The 11383-nt window shown below is 37.0% G+C and overlaps 1 protein-coding gene across 1 annotated transcript; it reads left to right on the forward strand.

Moving 5' to 3' along the window:
• Nucleotides 1–106: 106 nt before the first annotated feature.
• On the forward strand, nt 107–11183 carry LOC126355057 (39S ribosomal protein L28, mitochondrial). Its single transcript, XM_050005222.1, has 6 exons — nt 107–273; nt 361–536; nt 9118–9376; nt 9515–9658; nt 10157–10335; nt 10424–11183. The coding sequence occupies exons 1-6, from the start codon at nt 253–255 to the stop codon at nt 10485–10487; spliced, it is 843 nt and encodes a 280-aa protein (XP_049861179.1). The 5' UTR covers nt 107–252; the 3' UTR covers nt 10488–11183.
• Nucleotides 11184–11383: the final 200 nt, after the last annotated feature.

An 11383-nucleotide genomic window follows, 5' to 3' on the forward strand; every position in this document is an offset into this window, starting at 1 on the left:
AAATATCCTCCAAACATTATTTTACTGGCTCACGTATTTCAAATCTTAACTCTTTTCTTTCCTCCTCGACTGCAGACAGCTCGAATCACAGCTTAACTTTGATGTTACTCAACGTGTACCTCAGTCGGTGAAACAATTGAAATCGGGTGTAAACACTTGATCAGTAGTAGGGTCGTAGGAATGAGCGGAAGGTGCGTTCGGATTGTACGTATGTGTGGATGCACAAAGTGAGGAAAGCGGTTACAAGTTGAAATGGAATCTAGGCTAGCAAACGTAATGATTTTTTTCTGTGTTCAACTATTCCTGCTTTAAAAAAATCAAAATACTTTGTAGAATGTAACCCCATACTTAATATTTCAGGGTCTTAAACTCTTATATTTTAAGAGGCCTGGGCCATTTGATCCAGGACGAGTGGGTGCACGACTTCCAGAAGCGTATAGAAAATTTTGGGATGAATGGAAGGTTAGAAAGCCGGAGCCTGTCCACTACGTGCCAGAACCAGGGAAGTGGAGGCGTGACCCAGTAACTGGTGTGGTGTAAGTCTCCTTTGTGCCAGGCATTTCATTATATTAGCCATACCCCATAGATCCTGAGGAGAGCGGTCTGTAGGATGTGGAAAGAAGTCGAGGATGTGATTTAATTTAGGTGCAATAAAGTGAAATGAATGTACAGTACTGTGTTCTATTGCTAAATCTAATTATACATCATCTAAAACGTTAAATTTAATAATTTCTTTGAAGATTTTTTTCCGTGAAGTAGAAGGAATTGGCGAGTAGGAAACTCATTAATTCAGTTTAGAACTCTTACTACATTAACTACATGATATTACATGGAATTCGTTAGGTTGTTGACTACATATGTACCCATGTATATGGCAAGTTCATGTACTAATGTTAACTAACTTCTTGAGGCCTTTGTAGAGGTTGTTTTTGGTTCTGGTGTTCTATTCATGCTTTTCACTAATGTTGTGAACACTATTGGAAATGACAAAGGACATTAACGAATACACGTATTGTGAAGTAGTAGTTAAAATAATCAATTTTTTTGGATGGGTCCCTATAGGATGATCTTGAATGAACACCAGATATTCTTATAGCACAATTCTGTATTCTGAAAATATTACCCCAGTAAATTTAATTTGCTCGGAAAATGCTTTCACAACTCATTAGTGAATGAAAATATGCAGTATAAACTGGTTACTCTGTTTTTAAATTTCCTATAGCAGTAATCGTGTGTACTGTAAACATAGCTGAACCTATGCCTTTACTGATAATAGACAGTGGATTTTCCAACTGAGGTTGATCCATCTTTATTCCCAAAAACTTAACACTTTGTTTATTGTTCCATTGTCTTTTGGAGCTCTGTGAGAAATACTGAACTGTATGTACTGTATCTTTTCAAAATTCAGTGATGATTCATTTGAGTTCCACCATCTGTTGAGGTGGTGATTTGATTTATTCGTCTGTAGATCATCTGACAATAATATAGTGTGTGTCGTTGTAGTACACTGAATTTAAATAACTCAGAATATACATACACAGAATATATAAGTATCTTGTTATGTATTTTCAAATATTTCAGTGTCTATATTTTAATAAGGGAAATTGGTACAATTTTGTATTATTATCTGGAAAAAGTACAAAAGTTGCATCTTCGAAAACTGCAAGTGGGTAATCATTTATGCGTGTAAACATGTGGATGATAATTTAGAAATTGGGTGTACAGTTTTTGCTAATTGATAGGCTGAATCACAAGGGCGGTTTGGGTATATATTATTAGTAATGATGAGTGTGTAATATATATATATATATATATATATATATATATATATATATATATATATATATATATATATTGTTATTTGTTCCATATTTAATTGGTATTAAGAGGGAAAGCATCAGATTCCACCTGCCTAATTTGACCCGTGATGGCATCAGTATGGAGAAAACACCTACGTCTAGCATATAAAAGATGTCTACCATAACGGCACTATATACACACGCCAACAAATGCTAACAAAAATAAAAACAACACAAGAGCATATCACTCCAACAATAAAATGAGACTAATGGGACAGCCACAGGAAGTAGGGGGTTTAGGGCGGGGACAAGCTAAATACAGAAGGGGAAAAAAGCTACACCATCCCAAAACAAATATTATCCTTAAAATAAAAAAAAAATTATGAACTTATGTGACGTCACAACCACAAAAACCATAGGAGTGGTTCATTTCAGTCAACCCATATAGCTCAAACAAAGCTGTTGATACAAAAAAACAACACATGCAACTCTAAAAAGCAGACTGAGATATTTCGCTTGATCTATATAGCTCAAAAGAAGCCTTCAATACCAAATTCCAATACATGCAATCCTGAAAAGTGGAATCGGACATTTACTTGACCTATATAGCTCAAAAGAAGCCCCTGATATCAAAAACATGACACATACGAGCCCTCCATACCAGAGCCAAACCAAAAATGAAAATGCCAGAACCACAAACTTCACACACTCAAAAATACACTAGGTTAAATAAAATGCAACTGGAATGCCATAAATATAAACAGATAAACCATGAAAATCACTATAAAATAAAATCAAAACAAACACTGTGAGATTTAAAACTTTCCCGGCATACATATTGTTCTACAAAATTTCAGGAGAACTGCCTGATGTTTGTAATTTCATGCCACAATATTTCGGCACAGTCTTCTAGCCATTTTCAGATGATACTGGCGAAAACTCCCTGAGCTCTGGTATTTAAGGTCCCATCGGCACATGCGTGGTGGATTCACATGGCGCTATTTCAGTGCTTTTTATTCTGCTGCGCCGTGTGCCCTCCATGGTGAAAACTCTCTGCATCGATATCAGCTAAATTGTCCTCTCGCAGTTCCATCACAGAACCATGCTGGCTACGGAGGAAACCAATTTTTCGACGATTGGATTCCATGCCAAATTCAATTTGAAAGCACTGTCATGATTAATAACAGAATGACTGTCACACAGCCATATTTCCATGGATTCATTAATAATCGAACTCCGAAAGTTAGACATATGGGCCACAATTTTTCTCTCATTGTAATTCATGACATGAATTATGGAAATACAGTGTTGCGCGATGGCAGACTTAAAAGGCTGAAGGAGGTGAGTATGCCACTGATGTTCTACAATGCGATCCTGAACAGTACGTGTCGTTTGCCCTATATAAGATTTGCCACATTCACACAGAATTCTGTAAATACCAGCCTTGCACAGCTCTAGGTTGTCTTTGGCAGATCCCAACAGCGATGAAATTTTTGCAGGAGGTCGAAAGATTGCTTTCACTTTATATTTTGCAGCGCTCTCTCCACTTGCTGGGACGAATCCCCATTCTTCAGAAATACAGTCTGCAGGTGCTCCAGTTCCTTTTGCAAACTATCAGTGTCAGAGATGACGTGGGCTCAGTGAATCATTGTCTTCAAAACACCCAACATTTGTGCCACATGGTGGCAACTAGCGGCTTGCAAGTAAAGGTCTGTGTGCCTGGGCTTTCTGTATACCAAATGACGAAGTTTTTAGACGTCTTGGTGCAATGTAAGAGCGATGGCACACTTGGTCATTCAGTATATAGGAATCGCACTCACACAGACACTTACTTGCAAGCTGCTAGTTGCCACCATCCAGCACAAACGCTGGGTGTTTTGAAGACATTGATTCACTGAGACCATGTCATCTCTGACACCGATAGTTTGTAACTGCATCAACAACTGGAGAGAGCGCTCAGACCTGTAAACAATGGAGCAAAGAAGATGAAGAGGCCTTTAAAACGACTGCCTATTTACCATATATTGGTAATATTTCAGTGCAGATAGGCAGAATACTAAGAAAATAAAAAGTGAAAGCAATCTTTTGCCCTCCTGCAAAAATTTCGTCACTGTTGGGATCTGTCAAAGACGACCAAGAGCTGCGCAAGGCAGGTGTTTACAGGATTCCGCGAGAATGTGGCAAATCTTATATAGGGCAAACAACACGTACTGTGCAGGATCGCATTGTAGAACATTAGCGGCATACTCGCCTTCTTCAGCCTTGTAAGTCTGCCATCGCCAAACACTGTATTTCCACTGGTCATGTCATGAATTACAATGAGACAAAAATTGTGGCCCATACGTCTAACTTTTCGAGTTCAATTATTAATAAATCTGTGGAAATATGGCTGTCTGACAGTGAGTCTCTTATTAATTGTGATGGTGGTTTCCAGTTGAATTCGGCATGGAATTCAATCATCGAAAAACTTCGTGTCCTACAACGAGCGTAGTTCTGTGATGGAACCGCAGGAAGACAATTGAACTGATATCGATGCGGTGAGTTTTCACCACGGAGGGCGCGCGGCGCAGCAGAATCGAACACGCTCAAGTAGTGCACATGCAATGCCAAGTGAATCTGGTGGGGCCTTAAATACCAGAGCTCAGGGAGTTTTCGCCAGTATCACCTGAAGATGGCAGAAGGCTCTGCGAAATATTGTGGCAGGAGGTTACAAACATCTGGCAGTTCTCCCGAAATTTTGTGGTAGAAAACAAAAATTACTTACCAACAAAAGCCTCCTTACCTAGGTAGCCTCCCCCCCCCTCCCTCCCCCATAAATACAAAATTCCAACACACACACACCATCTCACACCCATCCAAAAACAAAACCAACAAAAATAAAAAGAATAAATAAAAACCAAAATCAGTTACACCAAACCCTTTAAACACCCAACGCATAACCTACCCCACAACCACCAGCCAGAACCTCATCCCCATTCCCCCACCCAACCAAACCCAGCCCTTCAACTCACTACCCTCAGCCTGTACATCCTCACCAAAGCCTTCAAAATAAACCAGAAAAATACCAAAATTCTCAGGGGTATTTTTCCACCACCAGTGCTCCTCTAAATGGGATTGCAGGTTGGAAGAGTGCTGCTTCTCCTCCCTATAACAGATTAAATTGCCTCCCAAAATCCCTCTTTGGTATTAGTGCAAGCCCCAGTGTCATTATCTTTAAACTGAATTCTACAGTTAATGACTAAATGTTCATAACCCCTCTTCCGCAAACCCCTAGACAATGAAAATGCGTTTGCCATAGCAGTACTACCCTCCTCAATATATTCCTCAAAAAGCCCCATAAGTTCCCTCTTACTATGATTGTACAAAACCCTGAAAACACAATCAGCATACCTAACCCCCTCCCCCAAAATAAACAAACAACACCCCCCCCCCTCCCCTCCACTTCCATACTCATACATCAACCCGAGAATCACCCATCCCAAACTACTTCTTACCAATCTGGGACTCATCAGTTTCAGTGATCCTGTGGCCCTCTCTACTTTGCTCGATATTTAACATATTCTGAACACTCATGACACGAAGAAAACCACTCTAATACAGTTCTAACTCTCATACCAGTCTCAAGTGCACAAAACTTAAAAATGACTTATAACAAAAGTAATATATAAGTAACACAGTCTTGCACATGGCCAGCCTAGGTTTCTTGAATCAGGTACCACTTAGTATTGACAGCCTCTACATGTATTGGTGCCTGGTGTGAGATACCGGAACTCTCGTCAACTTCATGCACTGCCCAGAAGCCTGTTAATCCAAAAAGCTGCATATCATTGCCTGAAGTAGCTCTTGATATTAATAGTTAAGTTTTATCGCTGACAATAATTATCTCTGCTCATCACATGTTACTTTGACCACGCCACCTCTTCCTACAGTATTTATGTCACTCTTGGACATCTGACCAGTCAGCCAGCAAGACTCAGTGGAGGAGCACCTCTGAGGATGTCCAGCGCAGTTCAGGCTGAGACATCAGGAACAGAAGCATTTCTTGGACCATGACCTCTTATCCTACTACCAAAAGTAAATCCCTGATAGTGCATGGTTTTTTGACAATCAAGCAGCATACATCTAGGGTCAATAGGAGACAATAGAAAAACAGATACACAATAACAGTGAAATGTAGAGTGGTATAACAGTTGAGTAAATTGTTACCTTATAGCATTTCAGTGTATGCCTGAATACCTGTAGATATTTGTGACACATTTTATGTTACCTCTTAAATAAAAATTTATTCAAGGGCTTTTGACATGACCTTTCATAATATTATTCCACCTTGGATTTTATATCATGTTTTCTTGTTTCATGACAAGTTACATATCGTTGAGGATCTCCTTAATTTGGATCCACAGAGTGAGCAGTATATTTAATCTAATGATGTGGTACCGCACATGTGAGTTTATGAAAACATTGAAAAAAAGAGACTATAAATACAGAATGAATGCATGTGCGTAGATGTACTAAATGGCTGTGAGGCAAATAAAGTAGCTTCTTTAATGCACCATTGTAGATGTATTGTAAGAAATTCAGTTGAATTGGTGAGCCTCGGCTTTGCCAACAAGTAATGTGAAAGCAAACTGCAGAAATTAAATTGTGATGAAGTACATCTTCATAAAGTTGTTTCCATTGCTTTCAGCATCATTATGTCATTGATTTCGCTTGATTCTTAAGAAAAATTTCATAGCACAAGAAGTGAGAGGAAGTTACGCAGGAGTGTTCAAATTTATATGGAAAAACTCTTTCGTTATAGGCCTGAATATGTCCCCCTTTCGAGACTACAGAATTTTCCTCTCCTGTTTTGACACTGTTGCAGGGTCAATTCTTTAGGAAGAACTGTTTATTTTTGTGAGTATTTAAATACAAACATTGATTTTCTAGAGAAAAAAAATGCAATGGAATTACTTAAATTTTACAACCTGGTGCAGTTAGTATATTTTTCAAGAGTGAAACGAAACAGAAACATTATCATGGACAATATCTCCATAGATTGTTCTCAAATTTATAGGTACAATGTGAGAAAAATTAGGAATATCATGAGACAGGCTAAAAAAATGCATTACACCAAAATAATAGAAAGCTCTCAGAACAAAATTAAAACTATATGATCAATTGTGGAAGAGTTATCAGGGCAGAATGAGTGTGGTTAACATAATACACCACTCATATATAAGAAACAAACTGTTGTTGATACACCAGAGTTAGGTAAATCATTTAATAACATAATTACTTCTTGTCAATAGCCTGCAGTTTAAATTAAAATTATATTGCTGCAGGACAATGTATAGAACTCTTGAAAGATGCTGATATGCCACTTATTATTATTATTATTATTATTATTATTAGATTTACTTCATTCCAGTTGATTCGTAGTGAGGAGGTCCTCCAGGATGTGGAACTCGCCAGAAAAATAACAATACATGACAAATATTTACAACTAAAGCAAATAAGCTAATGTACCATTCCACAGGTCCCAAGTGGAATTATTGTCATTTTTTAATGAACACTGTATGAAAGAGTCATTTTACATATACTAATGCACTGAATTTAAAATAAATATCTGGAATGACTTTAAGGAAGAGACTAATGTTCAAATGGTACAGTATTGATTATTTGAAAACTGACATGGTCCTTAGCCTTCAGACATAATGATTAACATCTGGACATTTCACATTGAGTGGTTTAGAGTAAGTGATTTATAAATGCACAATTTCAGAAGTTAAAGGATAACAGTAACACTGAAATTAATGCAGCTGTGAGCAACACTGTCGCAAAATTACGCATCTGGGTAAGACATGAATTTGGACCAGAGTACTTAATTATAAGCTGGATGTTTGTTTTCAATATGAGATAGAGGCAGAGATGTTACTTCACAGTAAATTCCTCCAGACAGCTCTCAGGACAATTCAGCCTGCTGCGCAAGATAGCAAAACAACTGGAAAATAAAGGCCTGGCAGTGTCATTATACTTACCAGATTGCTACTACTTAAGTGATGAAAGAATAGATGGGATGAAGCATCATGTCTATTATGCACAGGGGGATTACAGGTGTGCACTAGGTACTGGGCACCTGAATTTTAATATACTTTCTGTATCACTTGAAACGCATATTATGTAACAAAATTGTGAAAGCGAAAGTTGTCACTCACCATATAGCGGAGATGCTGAGCTGCTGTTATGAAAAAAAAAAAAAAAAAAAAAAAAAAAGCTTTTGGCCATTAAGGCCTTTGTCAACAATCTCTCTCTCTCTCTCTCTCTCTCTCTCTCTCTCTCTCTCTCTCTCTCTCTCTCTCACTCATGCAAATGCAACTCACACACAACTACAGTCTCAGGCAACTGAAACCACTCAGATTTAGGCCAGTAAGGCTTTCATCAACAATAAACGACACACTCTATGGGTTCAGTTGCCTGAGACTACAGTTGCGTGTGAGTTGCGCACGTGTGTGTCGTCTATTGTGATAGTCTTTTTGTAGTGCCTATCTGCAACTCAGCATCTCCGCTATATGGTGAGTAGCAACTTTCCTTTGTTTTATTATGTAACAAACATAGATAGGAATGTTTAGTACTAGCTATATTGTCCGTGATATTGATGCAGAAGGAACACCATATGGCAGTGCAGAAGTGGTAAATACTTTCATTTGGCATGTTTGCAAATAAGTAATTCTTGGGGGACAACAGCAGCAAAGTTCATGATATTTTTATTAAGATCAGAAAACTAAAGAGCAAGTACTACAAATCATAGTAGTGTGATAAAAATATGTCATCATCAGTTCTCTTATTTTATATGTAAGTAGATACCTGTTATTGTGTGGTAAGACATTTGTTTGCAACACCACTATGTGCATGGGAAGATACAATTGTGGGCATCTCTGGGCAGCAGGTTGAATGCATCATAATCACCTGATATTAACAGAGTAATTTTGTATTGAAATATGTTTGATTTACTAAATCAAAGCACTCCCCTCCCCCCCCCCCCCCCCCCTTTTGTATCATATCAGCACCCTTTTGTCTTCATTTTGAGACAATCTTTGATTTTGACATTCAAAGTGCTGCTGACTTGCCTGATTGTGTTTTGCCAACAGAATACGCTTTCTCTTATCCTGGCAATAGTGATTCTTTCATGCAACCTTAATGTGGACTAAGAGCTTTATATTATGTAACCAAAAGTATAACCTTTCCACATTTCAGTGTATTATAAAATTAGTTCTATTTTTATTAGCCTTCCCTAACTTTTGACATTTAAATTAATCAATTGCATTAAAATTTACAGAACTCCAATACAAAATGTACCAATTCCTGTAAAATATCCAGCTGAAAGTCATAAGGGACTTTGGGGTGGAGAAGGTGTTATCCAAGGTTTCACAAAGAAGAAACGAACTGTCAGAAGAAATCCATACTTCTGGACTCCAAATTTAAAACGATCAGTTGTGTACAGTGAAATCTTAGATAAATATATGTCTGTTGTTGTCACCGAAAGGACAATAAACTTGATCCACAAGAATTGTGGATTTGACCACTATATTTTGAAGGTACTACTTCATCTAGCAATTTTTTTATTTTTTTGTCATGTTCCAACAGTTTTTACAGAGAAACAGTATTCTTGCTGCTCAATATTTATTGATTTTTGCTTAATGTTGTGTATATAATATTACTTTTGTTTTTTCTAGACCCCTGCATGTGATCTAAAGTCAGAGCTAGCAGTACGAATTAAGCGACAGCTTCTAACAGCTTTGCTGAAGAAAGATTATCACACTGATAACTCTGAAAAGCAGAAACAGATACATGAAGATTATGGTCATTATTTGAAATCGGTAAGAGTTTACAAGCTACATTGATGTTTATTCTGCAGTTTTCTCTTGCAGGTTCTTTTTCTCATTAGCTGAATAATTGTAAGTAGTTTCAGCATATTAGAAACTGAAAGTATAATTACTACTTTGTAGTAACTGGTGGATATTACATACAGCACCCACAACACCATTTTGACCATAGTGATGTAAAGATGTATAGTTCACATATGGTGTGGATTGAAACTGGGTTTGTTCCCTTAGTTTACATAAGTATTGCTTTTCTTCCTTCCGTCTCAGATTTGTGTCCTGTCCTAATCAACAAGTTTGCTGTCCAGCCATTTTATATTTCATCAAGCCTTCCTTCTATTGCATTATTACATTGCTTCCATCAGCCTCTCAGAAACTCTTATCATCTAATCTACACTAATAAAATTTGAGGAATCCTATTACAGCTTACTATTTCATAAGTGTTTCACCCTGTTCTGCTGTTTTCTTGATTATATGGAATTCTGTCATTAATAGTACACTGAAGAGGAAATTGAGTGGTATGGTCTGACCTATCGTGAAGCCTGCAGAAAACTCAAACAGTCAGATGAGGCTATGTCTGAGCCAAAGCCCCTAAAGCATCAGTTCAGGGCTGAACTGCTTGCTGAACTACTAGAAGAAACTCTAGTCACTGATAAAATTGTCCCAGAGGAAAGGTATGGAGCTGCATAAAACTAATTTTACATGAAATTTTTAATCTCATTTGTAATGTATCATTCATACTAAAATTTTGTTTTATTTCAGTGGAGGTTCATGGCTGTCAAGAATAAATCCTTTTGCTACTAAGGATGAAAAACCATCAGCGTAAGAAGAAACCCTTATATATAAAAGTTTTATGACTAAATAAATTACCTGTTTCATAAAAAAATATTTTTTTTATGAGAGAAAATTGATGTAACCAGTAGCATGTTGGCTGACTTTTACTTGAAGTGTAGTGCAACTACACAAGCAATAACCAACTTGGGCAACACAACAACACAAAACTCAGTGCATCTGCTTTTGAGGGAGGTCTGCATAAAGTTAATGTCCCAGATTAATAGCTATTGATCTGCAACTCAAACAATCCTAGGTCTGGTTTTTACATTCCACATTTTTCCCATAAAAAGAATATGCTATCACATAACTGGTAATTCTGTTTTTTAAAATCTATTAATTTTCAAGACTTGCCAACAACTTAATGTTATATGGTAACAGAAATCATATAGCCAACGAAATAGATTTGCAAATTACTATTGCTGATAACAAGCAAGAGTGTCAACTGCTGTCAAAACAAGTCCAAAGCAGAAGTCCATAATCACAGTGTGGTAACACACAAAATTGATTTCTGAAGGCATATATGCCATATTGAGATTCATATTATTTTTCTTTCTTTCCTTATATATAAGCTATGTGTTAACTGAATGAGCTATGGACCAAAGACACCGCCAAACTAAAATGAGTTGTTTTGTGGCAAGGTTGATGTTTTGATATGCCATTAAATATCTGTATGAAACAAAGTAAGAAATACACTTTTCAGTTTATTAATTCATGTATTTTCACCCCTTTGTTTCGGGAAGTGGTATCATATGGATGTACGCTTCGATCCGTGGTACCAGCATTGTTAAAAATGTGAATTTTAAACATTGGCTAAAATTATTATAAAAAATTATTAGAAAAGGAATATTTATTCACCAGTTATAATTTCAACTCCTATCTGTTCATAAT

The sequence above is a fragment of the Schistocerca gregaria genome, chromosome 3 (genome assembly GCF_023897955.1).
Source record: "Schistocerca gregaria isolate iqSchGreg1 chromosome 3, iqSchGreg1.2, whole genome shotgun sequence".
Classification (NCBI taxonomy): domain Eukaryota; kingdom Metazoa; phylum Arthropoda; class Insecta; order Orthoptera; family Acrididae; genus Schistocerca; species Schistocerca gregaria.